The 24,474-nt window shown below is 49.4% G+C and overlaps 11 protein-coding genes across 11 annotated transcripts; 8 read left to right on the forward strand and 3 right to left on the reverse strand.

Annotated features, from left to right (window-relative positions):
* Nucleotides 1-2,145: 2,145 nt before the first annotated feature.
* Nucleotides 2,146-2,328, forward strand: cpcA (transcriptional regulator gene cpcA-Aspergillus niger; the record flags this gene model as incomplete). Its single annotated transcript, XM_059749651.1, has 1 exon — nt 2,146-2,328. The coding sequence occupies one exon, from the start codon at nt 2,146-2,148 to the stop codon at nt 2,326-2,328; it is 183 nt and encodes a 60-aa protein (XP_059603240.1).
* A 373-nt stretch (nt 2,329-2,701) lies between these two features.
* cpcA (leucine zipper cpcA-Aspergillus niger [putative frameshift]) lies at nt 2,702-3,494 on the forward strand (the record flags this gene model as incomplete). The annotated part of the gene is given in 2 exon segments (XM_059749658.1): nt 2,702-2,726; nt 2,778-3,494. Coding segments are annotated over 2 exon segments (742 nt in total), but the record flags the coding sequence as incomplete, so codon positions are not given.
* Nucleotides 3,495-4,784: 1,290 nt separating this feature from the next.
* On the reverse strand, nt 4,785-6,624 carry An01g07910 (uncharacterized protein; the record flags this gene model as incomplete). The annotated part of the gene is made up of 2 exons (XM_059749665.1): nt 4,785-5,849; nt 5,884-6,624. 2 exons carry the CDS (start codon nt 6,622-6,624, stop codon nt 4,785-4,787), a joined length of 1,806 nt encoding a protein of 601 aa, XP_059603242.1.
* Nucleotides 6,625-7,578: 954 nt separating this feature from the next.
* Nucleotides 7,579-9,532, forward strand: An01g07920 (uncharacterized protein; the record flags this gene model as incomplete). The annotated part of the gene is made up of 7 exons (XM_059749673.1): nt 7,579-8,383; nt 8,436-8,513; nt 8,572-8,747; nt 8,798-8,945; nt 9,015-9,233; nt 9,312-9,423; nt 9,487-9,532. The coding sequence occupies 7 exons, from the start codon at nt 7,579-7,581 to the stop codon at nt 9,530-9,532; spliced, it is 1,584 nt and encodes a 527-aa protein (XP_059603243.1).
* A 719-nt stretch (nt 9,533-10,251) lies between these two features.
* An01g07930 (uncharacterized protein) lies at nt 10,252-11,768 on the reverse strand (the record flags this gene model as incomplete). Its single annotated transcript, XM_059749680.1, has 3 exons — nt 10,252-11,209; nt 11,312-11,661; nt 11,721-11,768. 3 exons carry the CDS (start codon nt 11,766-11,768, stop codon nt 10,252-10,254), a joined length of 1,356 nt encoding a protein of 451 aa, XP_059603244.1.
* Nucleotides 11,769-12,302: 534 nt separating this feature from the next.
* On the reverse strand, nt 12,303-12,895 carry An01g07940 (uncharacterized protein; the record flags this gene model as incomplete). The annotated part of the gene is made up of 2 exons (XM_059749684.1): nt 12,303-12,769; nt 12,826-12,895. 2 exons carry the CDS (start codon nt 12,893-12,895, stop codon nt 12,303-12,305), a joined length of 537 nt encoding a protein of 178 aa, XP_059603245.1.
* An 817-nt stretch (nt 12,896-13,712) lies between these two features.
* An01g07950 (uncharacterized protein) lies at nt 13,713-14,513 on the forward strand (the record flags this gene model as incomplete). The annotated part of the gene is made up of 1 exon (XM_001389183.1): nt 13,713-14,513. One exon carries the CDS (start codon nt 13,713-13,715, stop codon nt 14,511-14,513), a length of 801 nt encoding a protein of 266 aa, XP_001389220.1.
* Nucleotides 14,514-16,183: 1,670 nt separating this feature from the next.
* On the forward strand, nt 16,184-18,841 carry An01g07960 (uncharacterized protein; the record flags this gene model as incomplete). The annotated part of the gene is made up of 7 exons (XM_059749693.1): nt 16,184-16,436; nt 16,466-16,741; nt 16,980-17,058; nt 17,114-17,241; nt 17,715-17,782; nt 18,085-18,634; nt 18,771-18,841. The coding sequence occupies 7 exons, from the start codon at nt 16,184-16,186 to the stop codon at nt 18,839-18,841; spliced, it is 1,425 nt and encodes a 474-aa protein (XP_059603246.1).
* An 805-nt stretch (nt 18,842-19,646) lies between these two features.
* On the forward strand, nt 19,647-20,447 carry An01g07970 (uncharacterized protein; the record flags this gene model as incomplete). Its single annotated transcript, XM_059749697.1, has 2 exons — nt 19,647-20,315; nt 20,388-20,447. 2 exons carry the CDS (start codon nt 19,647-19,649, stop codon nt 20,445-20,447), a joined length of 729 nt encoding a protein of 242 aa, XP_059603247.1.
* A 1,065-nt stretch (nt 20,448-21,512) lies between these two features.
* On the forward strand, nt 21,513-21,770 carry An01g07980 (uncharacterized protein; the record flags this gene model as incomplete). The annotated part of the gene is made up of 1 exon (XM_001389186.1): nt 21,513-21,770. The coding sequence occupies one exon, from the start codon at nt 21,513-21,515 to the stop codon at nt 21,768-21,770; it is 258 nt and encodes an 85-aa protein (XP_001389223.1).
* A 1,828-nt stretch (nt 21,771-23,598) lies between these two features.
* On the forward strand, nt 23,599-24,190 carry An01g07990 (uncharacterized protein; the record flags this gene model as incomplete). Its single annotated transcript, XM_001389187.3, has 2 exons — nt 23,599-23,912; nt 24,082-24,190. 2 exons carry the CDS (start codon nt 23,599-23,601, stop codon nt 24,188-24,190), a joined length of 423 nt encoding a protein of 140 aa, XP_001389224.3.
* Nucleotides 24,191-24,474: the final 284 nt, after the last annotated feature.

Raw genomic sequence — 24,474 nt, forward strand, 5'->3', positions numbered from 1 at the left:
CATTCGCAAGGCCAGACTAGTAATTTGAATGGAAGGGACTGGTTGTACCCAGGCTAGGTGTACCCTGCAGCACGAATCAATTTCATAAGTCAAGATGAACACGAAAATAAAAGCTTGGTTTTACTCTTGCGAGTTTGTAACTAGTCTACTGTGTAGTGCTGACCAGGCATCATCGACTCCTTGACAAGACGTCATCGCCGGCGGCTGCCTGGGGAGGCCTGCATACAGCAGAGATGCGCGCGCGCCGCGGCTGATGTATGCATACGCCCATTGGCATCCCCACTCGAAGCAGGTTGCAACGGTAGGAGGCATGTACGTACGTACGTACGATATGTGCGATCTAGAGATATTGAATTGTCCGTCTCCTGGTCAACTGAGGGTTGACTTCGCAGGATATGGTAGGCAGGTTTTGGAGGTCGGAATCGTTGCCTAGTATCCTCCATTCACTCCTTCTAGACCCCGATATTAGAAATGCCAACTTCGGATGGAAAAGGACACAAGTGAGATTTTTCCTTGTTTGCAGGTAATTGACTTTTAGGTTTCACATGGGCCGGTTGGTCCCGTGCATTACTAATGGCAATGAGGAATTCCAATAGTCTTACGGATAGTCTAGTTATCTTTATGCTCCGCCCGGAATATACGACGCTTCTCCCCGGAGATAATACGACCTCGACCATATACCACCCGTGTCGCAGAGAAAATAATCTCCTGCTGAATCTGACCGGACCGGGTTCAATCTAATTCCCTGGTACTTGTGTGAATTCTTCTTAGGGCCATAGACCGCCAAGTATCGTTTTAATTAAAAACTCATTTGTGGTCAGATGAAGGCCGGAACGTCTCGGTGTCTTGATAGAGTTTGACCCAAGTGGAATTTCACGCCCTTCGAGCGACTTTGGCGAGGGGGCTGCAGGGCGGGGAGGGAATTAGGGAAAGGATCCTCCGACCGGGTAAAAAACCCTGGTCACAAACCGGCTCTGTCAGTGTGTCTGGTATCCCTTGGGTGCGGCATCGTATTCCTGCGGCCCCAATAAACCGGGACAGGACACGGTAGCCAGGAGGTTGAGGGCTTAGATAGATAGATCCTACACATCACAAAGGAGTGACAGTCGCACGGGACAAGAGAGTGATGGACACAGGACAAGTCTCATTCGCAGACAGTTGAGACATTGAGGCTCAGGCTCAGCCCCAATGACACCCCCGGGCGCTGCACCAAATGCAGACCCCGACGGGCTGTGATGGTGCCTGCTGGTTGGCCAATGGGTCCGGTCGGCGGCACGGGTGCGAACCGGTTTCATCACCCACAGAAGTCGCGCGGCCTTTTTCTATTTTTTTCATTTTTTTTGTTCCCACACTCCTTCAGTAGTAGTCTAGTGGTGGAGTTGAATGAAGGAGTCGAAGAAGGGCCAGGAATCCAAGGTCGAGGGGGGCCTGCTGCTGCTGGGCCAGTGACCTGCGAGTGACATTTCCGTTGCGGGCTGAATGGAGGAAAGCCCACGTACCTGCCTGGTGCTACACTGTAGAAGAGGACAATTTGAGACTCGCTGCACCAGGCACGGGAATGCCTGGGGCTCCTGCAAACCCCACTTTATTGGGTCTGACAGCCAATCGCCGGCTTTGCTGGCCCTATGACTCACACCTGCTGACCGCGTAAGATAGACTATGCCCAATCAGGCTAGGGCACTGGGCGGGGGTCCGGTCAACGGTGATTGGCGGCGAGATCCGGGCAAGACCGCACACACAAACAGTTAAGAAGTGCCTGGCTTCCCGTCGCTGCCTGGCGCTTCTTTTCTCCCTCCTTTTTCTTTCTCTCCCACTTCATCTTTTCTCCCACTCCACACATCTCTCTATTCATTTATCCCATCTCGTCACCATACAGCATTATACTTATACCGCGTCTGATTCTCCGTGCTTTCAAAATGGCCTGCTAAACGCCTCCCCCGCACCAGCTACGTCTTTCTCGTACGAGACAGACACCATAGATCCTCTTCGGACCTCGTCTTTTTCTAATCTCTCCTCTTCCACCCCCTCAGAGTCTCCTGTTCCAGGACCTCTGAACTTTAGCATCGCTTTGCGTAGCTCAAGTTCTCCAAACAACGCTTTCCCGTTCGACATTACGTCGTTCACCACGGACTACCAACAGCAATCATGGCTTCCCACGCCCCCGCCTCAACAGCCATCGGCTCCAGTGAATTCGATTCCCAGCGACAACAACAACAGCAACAACAATCCCAGTCCCCTTCCGCAGGACTTTGTGCTCTTTCCCGCTCCGTGTCCCCCGCCGCAACCCAGGGACTCGCGTGCTCAAGCACCGATCAATTCTGCCCCTAGATTATCCGCATATCAACCTTCTCTGGTCCAACCAGGGTATCCTGTTAGACGACACTCTTCAGCTTTGCATCAGCAGCTTCCAGGCTCGCCTGCCCAGGTTCCTCTTTCGGCCAGATTAGCCGCTCAATCTTCCGGATATTCCTCGTCTCCGTCTTCTTGGTCTCACCCCTCTCTGCGAAAGCATTTTGCGCGTCGGTTCGCAACACCTGCCGCTTCGAATTCTACTCCTGCAGTGAACAACACTGCTCATTCTAACCGCCCACCCGTCCCCCTATTTAACGACAAGACGGTCAATTATTCCGCCTTTGTGAATCAGCACAATCAAAACTTGTTGAAGAGAAAATACGCTTCATATCTGAAGCATCGCCGCATCATGTCTACCCCGAACATCGCTCAAGGTAAGCCTGTCACATGGGCAGTGCACGCTTATGTATACGGTGCTAAGACAGTCCTAGATTTCCCTGAGCTTTTTGATCTCCAGTCCAACCGCTTTGGGGACGATCTCAGCTCCCCAGAGTCCAACATGCTTTCGCCCCAGATCAACACTTCGTTCTTCAGCCCGATGGGTGAGGTGGCCCCTCCGGGCACCGTCTCGCCGAAGGACCTGTTCTTCGACGCTTCGGCTCCCCCATCGACGACTTTCACTGATCTCAGCACTCCCCCGCTGGATACGCCTGGCTTCTTCAGTCAGAACACATCTCCCAGATCAATACCGAGAGGATCTGAACGCTGTGCCCGAGGAGTGGGAGAGTCTGTTCCCTCAGGATGGGTTTTCCCTGGACCTGGATTCGGCTGCCCTTGAGCTTGCTGCTTCGCTTCAACAGCCCAAGGCAACCGGACCCCCTCCGACTTCAGTGATCCGTGCCAGCGCCTCGCCCGCGCCGTCTGCGTCTCCTGCCCCATCCCGTCAGGGCACCAAGCACTCCACAGTGGCCGGTGTCAATGCTCGCCAGCGCAAGCCGTTGCCTCCAATCAAGTTTGACTCTGCCGACCCCGCCGCAATGAAGAGGGCTCGCAATACCGAGGCTGCTCGCAAATCTCGCGCTCGCAAGCTTGAGCGTCAAGGCGAGATGGAGCGCCGTATTGAGGAGCTCGAGCGGATGCTTGAAGAGTCCAAGCAACGCGAGGAGTACTGGCGAAGCATGGCCAAGACTGGCACTAACTGATCTAAAAAGTTTCTTGGGTTTTCATTTTGGGTTATGGCATGGGGTTTTGGTATCTGTATTGTGCTCATTGTGCTATTCATACTCCTAGCGGGTTCTGTGGGCGGGGGCGTCGAGCCTCCTGTCACCACCTGTCGGAAGCATCAATCAATCTCTTGACTGATGCTTCCGACAGTTGAAAAGTTTCCTTTCGTTCTTGCCCATTCATTATGGAGCTTACACCGTGTACTTTTCGGTAGATCAGCATCTCTGCATCTGCTGTTGTGAGTTATTCATCCCCAGTCATATACTGCGGGTCTGTTATATGGTTGTTCTGCCTTTCTGTTTCTATGGCCGGTTCTGATGTCTCCCACTTATCGGGATTGACTCGTGGCCACTAATCTTTCTACCTGGTGTACTTGACTTATCCGAGTGCCTTTTCTGTTATTATTGTTGCGCTTATGTACCAGACTGTGAACTATGGTATTCTCCAATTCAAAGTATCTTATATGCGCATCTTGACTTCTTTGTAACAACGTATCCTTTCAACTGGAGCTCTTGGTCATGACCCTTGGTATCTTTGAACCGAATACGTAAGACAAGTAATAACACGGCCCAGCCCTTTCAACCTTTACCGTTCACGTAGTATGAAATGACACTCGATACCTAGCACCAAGTCTATGTAGGTTTCACTATCGTACACAAGGCCACTGATCAAGCCAGCGCCACTCATAAACTATCTACACCTCTGTGTTTTATGTATGTGCATCTGTATATGTGTGTGCAATCGACTCAGCTCAGACTTGCCTTTTTATCTACTTCATGGACAAACAACCTCTTGCTTGCCCGAACCATCCATACCCTCGCGCTCAACCAACAAACGGAAAAGGCATCCAGTATACCAGCACACTCATATGAATGCTTTCGTAGAAAGCGCCAACTACAGTGCGTGAGAAGTACCGGTCCTGTTTCCATCAGTGCTTGAGATCCCGCTCCGTTCACGGTGCAGGGAGTCCCCTAGATGATGGAAAGGCGGTTGCATTCCCACGTGAGAAAAAGAACAGATGTGGCGACGAGTGTGCTGTGGGGATTACTGGAGCCGTGTCTGCCTGAGGGCCGAAGCGAAAGAGTGGTGGATGAAGAGCATAGATCGAAGAGGCGGTCTCAGAAGTATCTGATCCAGAGTTGTCATCATTGCTGGTCTGGGTTGATTTGATTGGGGGAGGAGGCATGTTGTTGTACGTCAAAAGACGTACCGGAGGGTTTTGGAGAGGAGGCGTTGAAGGGAGAAAAAGGGAAAGAAAGGAAATCTATTCAGGTAAGTGCATCGGTCCCTTTCACTTTGCTCTTCTCCATCTTGGCTGTCCTGGACCCAAACTGGATTGCTCGCTTCTTCTCCCGGGCGACGTTCGTCATGCCGAGTCTTAGTGCGACCAGGCGAAGGGCTTTTTTCTCCGAATCGAGCCCTGCCTCTGGTGAATCCGTTGGTGGGGAAGGGGTGCCGAACCCGCATTTCTCCCACACTGGGAGCTGCACCACCCAGGACACGAACTCTTCGTCTAGGAAGGGAAACCTCGCTTCGCGACCCCAGTGTGCAATGACTCGATTGTCACGGCCCAGGTTTCGCTTTCCAAGGCGGCTGACGTCAAGGTTGATCTCGTCAATGAGGCCCGTGAAACCATCGCGAGAAAATGCTGCTCCATGTCTCGAGTATCCTGCAAATAGCTCATCTGCGCCAAGGCCAGACAGGAGCACCCGTGCCGAAGTGGCATATTGCGTGGGTTGAGCGTCGATCTGTCGACTGTCGAACGCCAGCCCTTGCCCACGCGAAGCGAAATATAATGCGCAAGCGATGGACAAATCCATCTCGGTATTGTGGGGTCTCATCAGACGCTTGACAGTCTCACGATGCGCAAGGGTTTCCTCGTACGGTACATCTACCGCAACAAATCGCCAATTACGGTCGGGGCAAACTCTTTGCAACTCTGCAAATGCCGCCCGGCCGGTGATACGATCGGGACAGCTTTCATACACGGAGCCAGTGGCACCTCCCTTGCCCGCCGCGGCGGCCGCAACGCGCGGGTTTTCGAATGCCACGTTGAGCAAGTCAATGACTTCCTCCTTTGGCAGGATCCCATGAGAGAGCCTGGCGAGTAATGTGCAGTCGAGGCCACCGGAAAACAGTACAGCCACTTTCACATTGCTCCCTGATGAAGCAGTCGGAGGTTCTCGTACATTCTGAATTCGCAATGCTAAGGACTGACGCAACTTATGCTCAAGTTCCCTGACAGCGACAGTCTCAACGGTTAGTGAAGGAGCTTCTCCATCGGGTGTGGATTTGTTCATTGGAGGGACGGGGTTTCTCTGAACCTCTGTTAGCTAGGTAAGATCAGGATGAGGAAGAAGTGCATACAGGACGAAGAGGAAGATCGGATGTGTTATGTTCCCAAGAAAGTGTCTGTATGCAACTTGCATCGAACAAAGGCGCGCCAGCACTCCTCGTTGCGATCCAGTTATCCTGGAATATAGCATGTTCAAAGTCAATCATATACACTCCGTCTGTCTCGACCTCACTAAAGTGGGTCGAAGATGTGCCGTCGCAGAGACTGCACAGCTTAAAGGCCCCTGACTCATCAACACCTTGGAGTAGAGAGCGTCTTCCAAGTGAATCTCTGGTGAAGAACAGTTTTGAGTTGATCGCATCATAGAACACGAAGGCAAAGGGGCCGGAAATGCTACTGATGACATCCAGAACACCTTGAACAGCAGTCGTACCCGAGTCCGCTGACGAAGTTGTTTTCGAATGGTGGTTTACAGCCTGCAGTAACAGCTTAAAGATCAGCTCCGCATCGTTGCCCTGGATAGGTTCACCTGATATCTTCCAGGCGTCTCCATTGTAGCATAATACGGACTGCGTAGTGAGATCCACCAGTGGCTGGGGAACAAGGCAGCCTCCTCTCATCGACAAGACTGTGGAAACAAAGGTAAGCTGAACAGCAATGGGTTCTTCATTGCTTGACCGTGTATTGGCTATCTTCTGTTCAACATTATGAACATGGTAGTTATCAGGTCCTCTTTTCCGCAACAAGCAGCAAGTCTCCTCATTAGGAAGCACAGCTCCTGATGCGCTTAGAGAAAAGAAAATACCACACATGGTAGCAAACAAGCCGCAAGCGAGACGCTGGCGGGGCGTAGTTGAGGTGAAAGACAAGGAAGAGGAAAGAGAAACATGATGAAGAGAGCCGGAGGTCGGGGGAACGATGATCCCCCGCCGCTGATTGCGGGCTGACATCCTCGGCGCTGATGGAGCTTACTCCCCTATCTGGGGCCCTTTTTTCTATATTTCCGCAGTTTCTCCCTGACACCTACTCTGATTGACTCTAGGGCCGTAAAGTCTGTTGCCAATATTAGCTGACCAGACATTCGTGGCCTATTACGTGGCAGCCCCGGGAACCACGTCTCCGCATATTCCCCTCATGATGATCCATGTTTCTACCTAACGAGGCTCTTTTGATTTCTAGTTTGATTTTGGCGTGCATGCAGGTTGCTTATGTCTGCGATAGAACCCTCGGAATCCCCGGCTCCTAGTGGTCATGGGGAGGCCCAGCCGGCCGTTCACAACGTTTCTAGTTCCACTGAACAAGTGAGCTCGACTGACCTCGAGCCTGCCGCGCAGCCACAGGATGATCCCTCAGGAGTGCCGATGACCAGCCAAGAGGCGCAACAAGTCGAGATGACGGAGCACGTTCAGAAAGAAGCGAAGGCCACCTCTACGGAGTCCCCAAGCACGGTGCCGACGCCGTCCGCCACAGATCCCTCGAACCCCGTGTTGCCTCCACGGGAATCGCTTCCGGAGCGGATGAAGGGGCTTTCTATCACCACGACAGCAAGACCGGCGCCTGCTACGTTGCCAAACGCAGAAATTCCTCCTACACCCCCGGCGAAAGACGAACTTTATGTATCCTCAAACCCTCACTCCGCAATCACACACTCGCCCGCGATCGAATTGACTGATAAGGAATTACCGGAGGTGCCTGAAAACGACCAAGACGGAAGGAAGAATACTGGTGGTGGTGACAATGACTCTCAATCGGAAATTCAGAGTATTATGGATCAATTCCAAGACTCTACGCGCGGTGACGGGCAGGAACAGATCATGTCTCCTCGCCTGGAACTAGCCGAGCAGTTTCTGGGTGGACAGAGCCACTTTCCACCTCGTCAGTCAAGTTTAGATCACAGTAAATCGGCGGCTGACGACGCGCGCATGCCCAAGTCTGCGACAGGGGCATCTTCCATCTCAGCTGAGAAACAACCCGCAAAAGTTCCCAAGAGTTCTGCTGCCGACGAGGCCAAATTGAGCCGGCGTTCGTCGACATCGACCATTCCCCCGCCACCCGAGCCTGAGCCGGACCAACCGTTTGATTTTCATCGCTTTTTAGAGCAACTGCGTCACCGTACTGCGGACCCGGTCGCGAAGTTTCTACGCTCATTTCTCCATGAGTTTGGGAAGCGACAATGGATGGTCCATGAACAAGTCAAGATTATCAGCGATTTCTTGGTGTTCATCACAAACAAAATGGCTCAGTGTGAAGTATGGCGCGATGTGTCCGACAGTGAATTCGACAATGCCAAAGAAGGGATGGAGAAGCTCGTAATGAATAGACTATATTCCCAAACTTTTTCACCAGCTATTCCTGGTCCGCCCACAATCCCACGAAGTGCGCGTAGAAGCAAAAGGCGCGAGATGGAGAGGATGCATGGCCCATGGAGGCGAGGGCAGCATCAGGAGGATATAGAGCGAGATGAAGTTCTCGCTCAGAAGATGCGAATTTACAGCTGGGTTAGAGAAGAGCATCTGGACATACCGCCAGTGAGCTCTCACGGTCGCCGTTTCTTGAATTTAGCTCAGCAGGGTATGTGATGGGCCCTCTTTTCATCGATCGACGTCTATCTAACCGGTTACAGAATTGTTGAAGATCAACGGCTATCGGGCTCCTCGCGATAAAGTTATCTGCATTTTGAACTGCTGCAAAGTTATATTCGGTAGGTAGCAGGCTTAATGCAAGGGCTGTGGAGTGACATATGTGCTAATTTTCTCAAGGTTTGCTGAGGAACTCTAAAAGATCTGACACGTCTGCCGATTCTTTTGTGCCGCTTTTGATCTACGTGGTGCTGCAGGCCAATCCCGAACATCTAGTATCGAATATACAATATATCCTGCGGTTCCGCAACCAGGATAAGCTTGGAGGGGAAGCTGGATACTACTTATCATCACTGGTATGCTGAATCCTGCTCTAGATAACGACCATATTCTGACCTCTCTCTAGTCGGGAGCGATTCAATTCATCGAGACACTGGACCGAACGAGCCTAACAGTGAGCGACGAAGAGTTTGAGCGAAGCGTTGAAGCTGCCGTATCCGCTATTGCCCAGCAAAACCGCGAGTCCGAGACCTTGGAGCGCCAAACCTCAGGCCGTTCCGCCGAAGGCTCCCAATCCGCGCCACGAAGCTCTGCTGACACGCAACGCACGGCCGTGCGCAAAGAGGCATCACAGTCTAGCGATGAAGATTCGGCCCCAGTAGCAGGGCTTCTGCGGACCATTCAGAAGCCATTGTCGACCATTGGAAGAATCTTCTCTGATGAGCCAGACTCCCCTCAGGATCGGCCCACGCAGTCTGGGGCATCGCCACGACTGACACCGAACGTGTACCAGCCGCCCCGCAATAGCAGCGAAGGCCGGCGATCGGCGGAGAGGCCACGCAGTGCAGCCTCTCCGCAGGTTCCCAGGGCGGATGCTCAAGATGCCGCTGCGCGTCAAGCCAGCGCTGAGGATGCAGAAGCACGGAGAATCCATCGTGCAGAGCACAACAACGTCGTAGAGACTCTGTGTAATATGTTCCCCAATCTTGACCGCGATGTCATTGATGATGTGGTCAAGATAAAGGGTGGAAGGTAAGCTGTCCCTTGCTTCTACATCAGGAGCGATGTATTGAGTAGCTAACACTGGTAATGCAGGGTTGGATTAGCAGTAGACGCGTGCCTTGCTCTTAGTGCTGAGTGAACGGAGTTTGGTGGAAGTTGGTCAAGGACAGGCAAATTACATTGAGAGGATTAACTTTCGGGTTTTTACTCCTTATTCATTTGCACTGTGGCCGATTATGTACTTATTGCCTGGGCTAATTGCATATAATAATACTGCTGAATGGTAGCCATACCACCCAGAAATGAGTAAACTACCGAACAGCATCTACATAAAAATCGAGCCACTGACTGAGCTGCCCAGAGCGTAGGGTAAGCACAAAAGTGTGTCCCGAGCCATTCTGCATGATATGAATGCACGACGCTATCAGAGGAGTAAATGCTAGCAATCATCGAGGTATTCCCCTTTCAAGAAACAACTCATCGAAAGCACAAGCCCCTAACACATCCTTGTACTCCTGTACCAGGTCCCAAAACTTCGCATCAGAAGGTTTTAATACCTTGAACCCATAACGACCTGTTCTATACCAAAGAAGATTATAGTCGTTATAACATCCGTCGTGGGAGAAATCCCCGTAAGCCAAAACCTGCAGGTGCAAGTACCCTTCCCGCCCAAAAGCCCATTCGGCATAAGAAGGCAAAACATCATAGGCTACTGAATTATCTGGTATGCGTTCGCGTAACATGGGTCCACTTGCTCTGATATGAAGAACTTCGATAGTGGGGCTGAGTCCGTGATCGCCCTGTCCCAGAGAAACATCAAGTAAGCATTCGAGGCATTTCATCTCGATATCAAACATATCAAAAATGAGGAAATAGGATAGTGGGTACCGTAATTGTACACATCTCGCTGATACTTGCCGAAATTCCCAAAAATTCCAACCCTGGATCGTGGGATATGCGGGGTCGAAATTCAGGCGACCCAAACAAATCTCCATCTTGCTGGAAGCCGACTTCTGTTCTCCAGAGGCCGTGTGTGATGAGGCGCCTCAGTGTGGACTTGTGATGCAACATGCTTTGACACATGCCGTCCCAAGAGACTGTTGGAAGCATAAGATAGAGATCTATCAAGCCGGAGAAGGCCTCGAGGAAGGCTTTCACGGTTTCGGTGATGTTGTCCTGCGACTCGTCGGTAATTTGATTTAGCTTTTCCGGGTTGAATGTCAGTTCGAGCAATTTCAGCTTAAGTGGCATGCCTGAGTGGACGATCTGTCGAAGGAAGCGGAATGTACCGGGGCAGTTGATGAGTTGCAACGCTTGAAGTTGCCCTACGTTAAGAGCACCGGTCAACTGGACTTCCATGGGGATGAAGGATACTTGGGAGAGAGTCAAGCGTTGAAGAGCCGTGAGAAGGGTATATGGTTTTTCTTCAAGTGAAAGACCAAGCACGCATTGCGCAAAGAAGTTCTGTGGCAATATTGCATGTTTATCGACCATTTTTCGGAAAACTTGTCTCCAGGCCAATCTAGCGGTGTCCCAGCCGATAAGGTCGAGGTGCAGTGTCTTCAATTGAGCACCGTGAGCAGCGATAAACTGTCTAACCGACTCAAAGTCAACATATCGCTTAAGACCTCTCCAGGATAGGTGTTGGAGCTCAGAAAGTTGAGCAAGATTTATGGCGCATGATGCATGTCTGATTCTGGTTACAATGCAGTCACCATCTGTGAGGAGAGAAATTGTCGTAAGTTTCTCTTGGGTTTCTAAAATCCTGTTGATGAGGAGAACCACTTCCTCGGAAAAACATGTTTTTAGATCCCACCTATAGCGTGTTAGTGTTGACTCGCCGTAGTGCATCAGAAATCAATATCTGTACTGGAAGCTTTGAAGTTGACCCCGAGGGATTCCTGATACCATGCGATACATGTTGTGTGTCATGATCGGAATGCAGTCAAACGTAGTGGTCTGCTGATCTCCGCACAGTATTAATTTTGACATGGGTCCATCAACATCACCGGGAGCTTGAAGCCTGCCATCCAAGAAATCATGCAAAGAACAGAATTGATAGGCTTCTATCTCATGATATGAACCCCACAGCCTGAGGTGCTTTGTATGCACCAACTGCGAGTGATTTGACCTCGTGATTGCATCGTTCACGGACTGAGCTGATGGGTACGTTGCTTTTATGACTAGTGATTCATATAGACAAGGAACCATCTTTACATAGATGTTCTTGGAGACTTCACAGAGATTTTTGAGATCCCTTCGGGTCACCTGGGATGGCGAATTAGCCTGCTTCAACTGCTGCTGGAGAGGAACAGAGGACTGCTTACATGATCGAGCACCATGTGCAGTAGTTCGAGGGGTAATCTGTCTAGCATCGTGAGATCGATAGTCACTCGGAATAGTACATGCAGATGAATCTCGTTTTTATGTTAGAAGGGGAAGTATCATTGACGGATGATGCTTGATCTGCCCGTCGGTTTCGAGGTGGGGCCCCACTGGCATGATATACTGGGAAGTCAAGTCACACAATACATGTGGTGGGGTGCACGTGTCTTAGTGGCTACTAGTATAGATATGAACACCTTTCATGTTGCCCGGACCTATGGATAGCCTTTATCTACTTCGTGCGATCTATTCCACGATAAGATATTGGGGCGGAGGTGGAGGCACTTGCCCGTACATAGTACAAGCAAATAGTCTTATCAATGTCTCTTGAGAAGCACATTTCATCTTTGATTCGATACACAGAAATTGGCAGAGGTCGGCAGATAAATTTCATTCTTATGTAGGCTGATTTTATCATGGGACTCTACTCGCGATAAGAGCTAAATCAGTCCCAGACTTGCAAAAGGGGACGCGAGTGTCATTGTATCCGGATAGTGCCCTCTAGTCTTTTCAGCCCATGCCCTTCAGGTGCTGGCTTCACTTTCAACCTCATCTAGCTTAGCGGTCCAGGGGGCAGCATCACTGCGCTTCTCGACCTCATCTAGCTTGGCAGTCCAGGGAGCAGCATCACTGCGCTTCTCGACCTCATCTAGCTTGGCAGTCCAAGGAGCAGCATCACTGCGCTTCTCGACCTCATCTAGCTTGGCAGTCCAAGGAGCAGCGTCACTGCGCTTCTCGACCTCATCTAGCTTGGCAGTCCAAGGAGCAGCGTCACTGCGCTTCTCGATCTCATCTAGCTTGGCAGTCCAAGGAGCAGCATCACTGCGCTTCTCGACCTCATCTAGCTTGGCGGTCCAGGGAGCAGCATCACTGCGCTTCTCGACCTCGTCTAGCTTAGCAGTCCAGGGAGCAGCATCACTGCGCTTCTCGACCTCATCTAGCTTGGCAGTCCAAGGAGCAGCATCGCTGCGCTTCTCAATGCCAATGAACCCTACAGATACAATTAGTTACTCTGGACTGCAAAGCCGTGGTAAACACTGTACTTACCAGGGGTTGGAGCAGCCTGGACCCCAACGGTGAGAAGCGTAATAGCTAGTGCGAAGTTTCGAAAGTGCATCTTTATGAGGAAATGTATTTGAGTTCAATTGAGAAAATGGAGCTTGAGAGTAGTTTTAACGGAGCTGCAACAACAGAAGGAAGATTGACTAGCTTCGACAAGGCCCACAACTTGTGCAAACCCATCAGAGTGATTCTGTCTCTTATTTATAATGGAAGATCTCTAGCCTTTCAAGCTCATTGGGGATGACGAGAGATACAGACTGATACGGTTACTAGTTTATGAAAGATACTATACTGGTCTTTTCCGATACAACCATATTGCGTTATCCATCGCGTGCCCTTTTGCAGACATGATGACTGCATAGACCAGATGCCTACTAGACTGAAAAGAGCATGCTGACGACCTCCTGGCCAAGTCCGGTAGGCCTGTAGTGCTCTCCCTGTGTGATACCTATATGTCTGAACTACTTGATGACATTTGGCGCTTATTACGAAAAGTTCTACATAGCCCCAGTCATGATAAAATTGCGGGTCTATCTAGATGCATACGCACGTACCTTTAGCCACGTGAATCGCCAATGAAAATGGGAATTAAAGTCCCATGACGTTCTGGTAACATGTAATCCGTGCTTTTCACCTTTTAAACTCTAGGATAAGTAACTGGGCCCCGATTGGAGTTCTTAAACCTTGGCCTATTTGTCGATAGTAGTTGGTAAAGACTCTGTATTGGAGAAGGCCGAAAGTTTCGAGTCCGTCTCCCACATGCATAATCCTTCTGGCCTACAAATTGAATACTACTTCTCAGCGTTCGTTAGCGACCAAAAAACCCTGGCATTGGCTTTTTTCAAGCACAAAGTGCACATTCTGCCTTCGTCATGCACCCAGCTGCCGTCTCTTTCAAACTCCCCACTCTACCCAAAGCCTCACAAAAACCCGATGAAGATGAAGAAGAGTACAACGAGGGCCTACTTGCTGCCAGGGAGAGTTCCGACTTGGCCACGGCTTCTTTGGCACTTAGACGCCTCTCTTCTGACAAGCGACATTGCACGAGCACTTCCTCGAGGCTACTGAAACGCATAGGATTGCTATCTTTCTACCTAGTCATCTTGCTTCTTGCGCTAAACGGTTTCTACCACCTAGTAAGACCGTATAGTGGTACGGTAGCGCAATACATCCACTGGCCCGGAAGCCTATCCCAAGATGATTTGTCTTGCTCCTGCGGCGATTCTATAGCTGAAGCCTTGACTCGTTCGTGCCGCTATGACACCCTCTCCGCAGCCTGGCTACCACCACACTGCCGAGACGACGAATTGACTGCACGATTCGACGCCGCAGGCCCAGGTGATGGTGGGTCCTGGACATACTACGCAGATCAATCGGGAAATTCTACAATGACACTGGCGGAGATCGCTCAATTGCCGGGAAATGACACCCATGAGTTTTTTTACATGACCTACCGCTGGCACGTGTTCCATTGTAGCTTTTATTGGCGGAAGCTTCACCGCATGGTGCATGGAGTAGAAGGAGCAGCGAAGAGGATTGAGTATCGGTCTGACAGCGAGTCTCATATCGACCATTGTGAGGGGATATTTACGCTCAATTATCCGCTGGACGCTATTGCGACAGGGAGTGGTGTGAGTTTAAACGCCGATAGGATTCCCAACATCCATGAATGAGAGTTTATTGGAGGAGAGTGGAGGCTGGGGGGAAGGAGAGAACGAATAAGAGAGATTGAGCACGATCGATGTTTCAATAAGCCACAAAATGGCAAATGTATGGGCTAGAAGCAAGGAATATAGCAAACAAACAAATTTCCACTAAGCCGTCGTACCTGCTCAACACATCCCCTGCCTCTTGCTGTAGGCAAACCCCACTAAGTCGTATTGATACTACATGATGACTAGTATTGTCTCCACTAAGGCTGTATGCCAAAGGTGGGGATGGGATGATATCTGACATACGAATCTCTGTGACTTGGCTAGTGAACAAACTAGTCGATGCAGTAAGGCGCACGTGCCTAAAAGCCTCATATGCATGAAGCGGTAAGATCATAGTGTCTCTTGTATCAGCATCCAATCTAGGGCGCCTTAGGTAGTGAATCCTCCAGAAAATGACCGCTAGGCCATGCAGTAAAAGACTAGAATTCTGACAGCTCAGATTACGCATCTCTTATAAGCTTACAGGTGGATGTGAGGTCAGAATCTCACACGATGGTGTCATTCCCCGCGCTATAATATACTGTAAATTGCACCATTGGTGTTATATTCAATCATCATGTCACTTGAGAGAGAATCGTAGAGAGTCATTTCAAATCATTGACGGCAAAAGCGCACAGACAAGGGATCAACATCACCCGGAACGGGCCGGCCAATCGTGTCCATCCAGAGATGTTTCAGGCTTTTCAGCATTTCGTCATTTTGAGATTCACGGCATCGACGCACGGAAGGAAAATACAATGCGAGCGGGGTAGGCTAGAACGTAGACCAAGGGGTATTGTCTCATTGGCCGCGGATAGAGTATCTTGGATAGAACTACTAGCAGTAGTAGTAAAACATGCCGCCAAGAGAAAGCGTCCGGCAGGGTGGACGGATGTGGAGGTGAAAACATCCTGGCCAATGAGAATGGTGGCCAAGTTCAGGCCACCAGTGCCACCTAGTGAGATAGCTTAGTGAGATAGCAAAGTGAGATAGCAAAGTGAGACAAAATGCTTGCAGTCGGCTAAAAAGACTGATGATAAAGATAATGTACGGAGCAGGATCCGGACTCCGCATATGACCGAGTCAGCCATTAGACCTTGAGATAGCCCCACAATGGGACACCGGTCTGTATGAAATCCGAAACTACTTACTAGTATACATGGAAATTAGCGAGCCGACCAACCAGAAATAGTCAGAGCAGACGTTGTAGCTCTGTAAGCGACTCATTCGAAGACATATTGTAAAATACCCACTCATAGTAGTGTTCTGTGTCAAATTCACAATCTTGAATCGTGGTATACACCAGTGCTAGGCGTACTGAGCGGATCTATTACGGAACAGGAAGGTGCACAGCCAACCCGACGTAGAGACTACCTACAATAGGATTATGAGTACAAGTGTAGCAGTAGCAAGTGATAATTACGAGTGATGAGGGTTGTGTCATGAAAATGCCTTGAAATGCCCCAGCCATTATCATATCTGACAGACGTAGGCTGGGCTAGAGTCTGAAGGAGGGGAGACAAGGTACCTGAAGGCCCTTCAATCCTTGAAACTACACTTGATCCATAGTCGACGAACGTTGTTCACAATAAGAAATTGCTTCCGCTTCAAAATCTACAGATGAACCCAGTAGCCAGCGCGGACCCAACATGTTCAAATATTCTCGTCTCCTTCAATCCTCAGAATGCGAAGAGAAATACCACGACCCAGTGAACGCGGCCGATGATGATAGCTTTCCAGAATTTCCTAGAGCGCAACGAGGACCGAAACATGGAATCTCCTGGTTCAGGAGATATTGGTGCTCTGTCGCTGTGCACATCGCCCTACTTTTGCTGAATGGGCTTCTAGTCACATTGTATGCCTCCATGTTTCTTATGCCCAAAACCCATTTGGGTTCTTCCAGTGAGTCAGCCCGTTCCCTCGAAATGCAGAGATCATGGCTGAATTGTGTTCGGCCTTCAAAGATACTCTCCAGGATAACATAAAGCTTGAGAAGCACCGATTTGAACTTTTGGCAATCTACCGACATGACGGCGATTTGAACCCCCACAAAACGAACAACTTTAGCGGGCCGCCAAGGCCGGAGCTCGAGGAGGCGTGGGACAGACTCATGAAGAGTTCGATGCTTGAAGATCTAATCCCTTTGGTATTGCAAGTGTTAACTGTTCCCTTAGATGCAGATATTAAAGTCAGCCATGCCGAGCTGGGTGAGTTTGCTGGTGATGATAGTGTTATCAAACTCAGTGACGGCAGCGGCTATTATGTGACAGTATCCGCTTTCCATGGGCTGCACTGTGTCAAACGACTCCATATGTACATCTATGCGGAGCACTATTATGCGGGACTTTCTGAGTTCGAGCTTTTCATGTTGCGACGACACACAGGCATGTTACGACACCATGAGAATGTCCTTTGTTGGAATATGATTGTACTAACTAGACACAGAACACTGTCTAGATTGGCTGAGGCAGCATATCCAATGCCACGCAGATCCTACTTTCATTCCAATACACTGGACTACTAAGTAAGTTACCATGTAGGAATGATGTGGTTGTCTGAAACTAATGCAAAAATGACAGTGATGCCAGCCCAGTGGCATCGGATGACGGCAACCATCAGTGTGCTGACTGGAGTCAAGTTGAAGAGTGGATGGCAGAGCGCTCTTTCGATCCATTTGAGCCGGGTCTTCTCGTACACCCCATTTTCGGTAAGGGACCACCGTCCATTTTCCGACACTATTTAAACCCAGATTGTTTATACCATTTTCTGCGCAGGAGACCCATATACGGAGAATCAAACCCATCCTGATTTGGGGGTTACTGAAATAGGCACTGGGAAGTTATTGAATAATGATGGGAAAGTGTCTGCTTAGTGGGACGGTTCGACCGGAGGAAGGCCACGTGTGACACGTGCGATAGATTAGCTGCTGGTTCAAGAGCAAGCTGAGAAGTAGTTAACTATCTTAACCGAGACGGTGGATATCTAGGTATTCGTCGTCCTGTATTAGAATTTCACAAAGCCACATGACATGATTGCTTGAAAGTCCAGACTCCGGTCTCGTACCTCCCAAGAGGCTCTTGCATATGGTGGAGTATTTCAGGCCCACCGTCTCGAAATCAAATTGTGAATTCAAGAGGAAAGGACTAGCGTTGTTTCTCATGAATGCTTGGTGACTCCTAGCTGCATTACTGAAATTCACAACTGTGGCCCTCGTATTTGGCTTTGCAATTTTCCCTTTCAAATCTGGCGTAAGTCGTGCTTCATACTATCAGAGTACAAGTGGTTTTTGTTACTTTCCTCGTAATATCCCCCGCTGCCTGAAAGTACCCAGATACACTTAGGGAGGAGCTACTTGCTATCCCAGGATCTACTCCATTTATCATATCACCACTCACAGATGGACATAAATAACCTTTCAGGAGAAAACTTCATCGCCCTTTCCCCAGTGCCATTTCACATCACCAAGGGCTCGCATCGTTCCCTAAGCCCACCGACAAATTCATGTTCCGGCTGCCCAGCATATATCTTTATTTTACTATAACTACCAAAGCCAGTCATGAATCTATCTGATGATTCAAGTGTTACGGAGTCCGACAGAACCCCATTTCTTTCTAGGGAGGAGTGTGCGGTGTCATCCACAGGTGACAAGAGCGACCTATTTGCGAAGGCGCGGAAAAGGCATTACCAATGCAGCCTTTCCCAAGCTATCACATACCTGCTCGCGGTGTGGGGTTTCATCTCAGTCTGCTATAACACATACCGTTTGATTTCGACATCTCTATCTCCCCACACGCCATCGCCAGACGCCGCAAAAACGCAGGAGGTAGACTCGAATCCACATGATCATCATCCGGAAGCGCTTCCACACGAACTTAATGTTTGTGATTGCGGCACCACAATTCAAGAGGCCCTTAGCCTCAACTGCATCTACGACTCCCTATCCGCAGCCTGGCTTCCTCCGTACTGCCGAGATGACGAATTAACGGCGCAATTCGAGCGGGCTGGTCCCGGCCCCAATGGCACATGGAACTTTTTCTATGATGAGAACGGCACGATACCCATCAGCAAGGCAGAAATTGCCACGTTGGGTGAGACGGGAGGTTCGTTCTGGGCCTCTGAGGAGTGGCACGCCGCGCACTGTCTCTTTTACGGCAAAAATACTATAGGATGAAGGATACGGGCGTGATCCTGGAAGCCCGATTTGATAGTTTACATCATGTAAAACACTGCACTCAGCTTATCATGGATCCTGGCCCGGGTTATTTTGTCCTGATCGAGGTGCCAGTGGTTATGAATTCCAGCGCTAATGCCGTGCGGACGACAAAAGTTTCGGGTCCGATTCCAGGCCAGGCACGTTTTTAGCCTCGGCGATCGATAATTTTGGTCCCAGATTGCGACTTATCTGTCGGTCGCCTGAATGATTACCCCTCTTTTGTAATTACGGAGTAAACCGAATGAGAACTGTGTATAGAGCACTTTATAGCGCATAGTAAGCATGGTGGCTTTCGGGCTTACTCAGACTAGCTCAAGACAAGCGGTGTTCATGAGGGGAAATCGAACTTGGGCCTCGCTTGCTCCACCAGGTGAGCCGCTTGTCACATACTAGCCTTTAAACTATATAGGATTAATACTGTATTGGCATTTATTTCATTCTGACGCACATGGACATCCCTCTAAAGACAAAACATAAATTAAACCCTAGTCGAGACATATTTAGCGCCTTTTGGGCATGTATTGTGTATATTCGCAAATAAATAATACTGAAAATGCCTTCGTATACCTTATCGGGCCAATGATCATTCGATGTTCCAATGTTCCTTTCAGTTTACACTCGAAGATGTCGGAAGACGCGGCAAGTGAAATAAGAACGCAGAGAGGCACCTGGCATTCGAGTATGCTTATCCCTCAGGTGGCCTACACCACAGATCACACAGTCCTACTTCTTCAAACTCCAACCTCCCGTTTGACCCTAACGAATCGAATCGTGTGAGATTTTGCTTTTATATCGAGTATGTGGCTATTCTACCCTATAAAATGTTGAATCATGAAAGATCAAGGGCAAGGAATAACGAAAAGACATAGTAACAACTGCGGAAGCCAGTCAATGTTCCAATGCATGATCATGATGTTTCTTCGCAAAGCAAATCGGAGCGAGGTGAATATATAGCTTTGAACGAAGACGAATCTACCGAAGACCTTGAATCTCCGGTGCCTAGACGCCGGGGGATTTTGTCCGTCTCATTTTTCACCAACCCTCTTGTATATGCACCTTTAGCAATTGTTTTCGCGGGAGCAATTGTATTCTTCTGGATGACCCGTACCGGAAATCAATATAAATACACAGATTGTGGAGTGACTCCTGACGAAGCACGAGCACGAGGTTGCGTGTTCGAGCCGATGCAACGCGCTTGGATCCCTCCAGAGTGCTATTTTCCGGAGCCAGGGGAAGACTACGACACCTTTCAGGACAGACAGTGGTACATGGACCCCAAGATGACGATTGACGCTGATGTAGAGAAGTTGGAGGCTGGGGAAGTGTCCGTAGCCTATACGCGCTACTGGCATGACGAGCATTGTACCTATCTTCTCCGAAAGCTCGCCCTTGCGGTCTCTATGGGGAAGAAAATGATCAATTCGAAGGCTTTGGATATTGAGCATTCAAATCATTGCGCACTGGCCATAGCCGAGAGACTGGCTAGCTCGTACAATGTCTCCTTTGTGGAAACTGACCGTTCCTTCACGGAGAGCCATTTGGGGTTCGAATGGTGCCTACCACTCAAGGTAAGTTCTTTCTATGCGATCCTGGACCCCTTGGAAATATTACTTTCCTGTTAACCTTTCGTCTTGCTTCAGACTGTCGTTGGCCCGGATAAGGCTGTTCCAGTCTACCCCAAGGGTTCAGAAAAGAATTAAGTTCTGCCACCATCATAGTTAAGCGGGGTTGGCAAAGCAACGAGGACTTATCTTCGCAACGGATTCCAATGCTGGCTACCGTCTACTTCCACAAATTAAAACGTCATCCAATGAAATGGGTTTGCAATGGCAATCCCATGCCATTCATCGGCACTGTTTGCCATATTATGGCTCTTCTCATTATTGCATCGTAACTGAATATCTAAACCTTGATATTCTTGTCCTAGTGCACCGATTGGGACTCGTTGATACGGCAGCCCTTTCCATTTATGCGGAAGATACAAAGTAGATAACTCAAAGATACTTATTACCAGCCATTTCAAGTAGTCGGCAAGTAGAATTCGCTCCTTCTGTGTCGTCCTCACCAAAGCGATGCCATGGGATGCAAGGAGACACCCTCCCAATAGTATCCACGTGACATACCGAAACGAGTCGTACCGCCCAACCTCGCTTACCGCTAGCGCCTTCCGGAGTCCCCACCCAATCCTATATAAGCAACTCCCCCCCGGCTCCCTTTTAGACTTTTTTCTTCTTTCTTTTCTTCATACTTACCTTGTTTGGGTGACTGCGATCAAGAAGGCGGTTCACCACGGATTGGTCCCTGCATTGCACAGCGCGGCGGAACAATCCGTTCAACGGCCTACGGGTCATTGACAGGCGTATTCTTTGGCACTTCTCCTTTTGGAGCTTTTATTTTCTTTTCATCAGTTCTTGGGCCAGTGGCTCGAGGGTGGGGAAGAGAACATTGTAGCAGTAGGCAGCTCTAGTCAAGTGGTGGCACTATACCAGCGAATAAGATGAGTAGCAGCCTGTGACGGAAGTAACTACCGACTGGAAGGCAATCATATCCGCGATCTTGGAGCTCGTACTGCGTACTTGGTTGCTAAGCCACGGTGGCCTATGACGTTGCGGAAAACATCTCGCCACTCCGGCGCACATAAATAAGTAAACAACGTCTCAACCGGCCCATCGCCGACATAGTACCTGTCTATCTATCATACTTCAAACAAGTCCACTTCTTTACTCCCATCTCTGAAAGCAAATTATAATCCAATCCTCCTGATAATGCCTCACAAAGACACCAGCTCGGTGCCTAACCGCACAGACGGAACCTCTGACTCTTCAGTCAACCGCCTCGCAGCCACGGGAAACACCCTCGGCGAGTCCGCCTTTGGCTCAGGCATGGACCGCAACAGTGGTACGATACCCGAATACTTGTCCACGGGCTCCGAAGATCTCAGGCCTTTGAGCAAGGAGGAAGCGGAGAGATTATACGAGGAGAGAATGGAGGAGGAATACGCAAAGCGGGAGGGGGGTGCTTAATTGGGTTCTTTGATTATTATTTTTAACTTCTACGGAGTATTGTGTATATATGTATCAGATTGACCTGCACAACCATCATGAACCGGAAGGAAATACTAATTGCTCTGATCGACCAAGTAAACATAAACGTGCCTTTCGTAGTGGATGCCACTTTCTGGGAAAAAAAAGAAAAAGGCTAAGTGAAGCATTATATATAAAAAACAAGGGAGCCAACAGCGCGATTCGAACCCGGCACCTCCTCGACGGCGTATATTGCACGAGACACTTCTACCTTCATATGAAGCCTGTAAAAGTTACAAAAAAAACTGGTAGCTTCTCTTTGATTGAGCGTGTCATCCTTAGTGCAGGGGCCATGCTAATCTTCTCTGTATCGTTTCAAATTGACCAAATGCCCGAAGGCAACAGTACTTCTTTACGATGAATTATATAGGAAGACCGGGTACTATTCTACGCTCCTGATTGGCCCTTAAGCGAGCCGCCGGGAACACCAAAGCTGCCTTCACCCCGCGCTGTTGCCTGAGGACGCACAGTGTAGTACGGTGTCGGTCGGTCGTCGTGATCGCGATGAGCACGTTCTACATCGGTGTCGAGCAGGTTCAGTCGATAAATCATGGACGGAGGATAGCAAGGCCTGCCGTGTATGCTCTTCGAAGATCGTCGGAGTGCTACGGAGCCTCTTTGGCATATGCGCCTGAACCTGGCGTGTCAGCAATCATGCTCATTTGGAAGCGTAGCTAGGCCACAAGAAGTAAAATCGCAAAGCTGCAATAATGGGGAGACGAAAGAAGCAAAGCAAGCATAAGCCACCATTTGAGATATTATTAGCACTCGAGACTATGCTCAAATGCCCAAGCACAAGGTGGAATAGAAGAAGAAAAGAATAAGGCGAATAGATACTCCTAGTCGCAGTCGCCCATCGGCTCCGGTGGCCCCTCCTATTCCTCTTGCGGCGAGATCGGCTATAGGCCGGCCTCAACAACACCCCATCTAGCGGAGTACTTCAGGTATAATCGACCACTCTCAATCGCATACTGCAAATAGAGCCCACCATGATTAAGCATATTTGCACAACGGAGTTTCTATAATGCTGAGTCTACGTCATTAATGCTACGAGCTGGAGACCTGTGTTTGGGATCAACTCAACCACCCTAACGGCGCAGCTGAACCGGATCTACGGAGTAGATGCCTACGATTTACCGCGGGATGGCATATGCTTTCGTCTTTCCTCTTCAATCTCTATCAATCCAATTTTGGGGTACAAGACTAATGTGAAGCAGATTATTGGGAGTGAAGTGTTCACCTCGTTTATAGGTGCTATTTCCTCTCCAGCTTTGATATGCACTGCTACAAACCCAGGTCCCGGTGTCTGGACATGACGCAGATCGCTGCTTTGGCTCGGAATTTTCTCATAAAGTACAATTGCAGGCAGTGAGGCTACCTAAGTAGTCCAGAGAAGGCAATGATAGATAGTAGCTTGAATATATAAATTGCTTCTCCCACAGCCCTTTTCCAACTCCCCCAACATACACTTCCCCCTCGCATCAATCAACCTACCAATCACACTCAAAACAATTACTATACCATACTATTACCAATCAAAATGCGCTTCACAACTTTCTCTGTCCTACTTCTATCAACTCTAGCACTGGCATTCCCAGAATCCGACCCAGCCATCGAAAAGCGAGACGACACGACCGACTCAGACATGCCCAACCCCTTGAGTAACCTGTACACCTACCTACATACCTACATATTTCTTACTCTCAACCCCCATCCAGTATCTAGCTAACGAGCCATCAAATCTCACAGAGCCAACCCAACCACTACAATGCCCACCCTCTTCCCCGAAGTGCCTACCTCCATCAGATCCGACCTGATCACTGAAGTCCCGACCTCTGTCATCTCCGAGATGACGAACCCGACAGCTTGGTCATCAGTCGCGAGTGAGTGGAAAAACGGAATCGTTCCGTCTTGGTACAGTAGTTTGAATGGGGATGTGAAATCGTATTTTTCGACGGCTTTTGAAACGGCTTCGCCTTCCACCTCGTCTTCGCATGGTGGTGCTGGGCCTGGGGCTCCGAAGCCGACGGGTATGGCGGGGATTATGGGTGCTGCGGGAATTTTGGGGATGGCGATTGTTTTGTAGGTTTGCTTGGGTCACATTTACGTGTATATTTATGACGTTTGAGGGAGGGAATGGAGGGATTGGTTGTGAGATGATATATCCGCCTATTTCCTGGTTTCTAGCCGAACGCGCCAGAGCAGAAGGAGAACCGATGTTTATAGACGGCCTGTGCATATTGAAATAAAGGTATAAGCACGACTTGACACTTCGGTGCCCAAACCATTGCATCTGCATGCTTGGCGAGATACAGTCAGATTGGAAAGGTTATGAGCCCGGCTTCTTGCTGCAAATCTAGATATATCTCAAAGTTAGTATTTGACATCAAATAGCCACTGGTAGGCCTGTAATAAACAGGAAAGACTACAGGAATCCCAGAATCTGTTGGAAGCAGAACTAGAGCCAGAGCCAGAGCCAGAGCCAGAGCCAAAAGCTTCAAAATCTCAAGCTAAGGTTCTGGTATCGAAGCCTTCACCATTCATTTGGCATCTCAAATTATACAAACCCACTGGTTCACTTGACCACGGGCTTGCTGATCTAAAGGTTCGCATGCAAAGACCCTCGCAAACGACCTTCAAAACG

This window comes from Aspergillus niger (assembly GCF_000002855.4).
Source record: "Aspergillus niger supercontig An01".
Taxonomy (NCBI): domain Eukaryota; kingdom Fungi; phylum Ascomycota; class Eurotiomycetes; order Eurotiales; family Aspergillaceae; genus Aspergillus; species Aspergillus niger.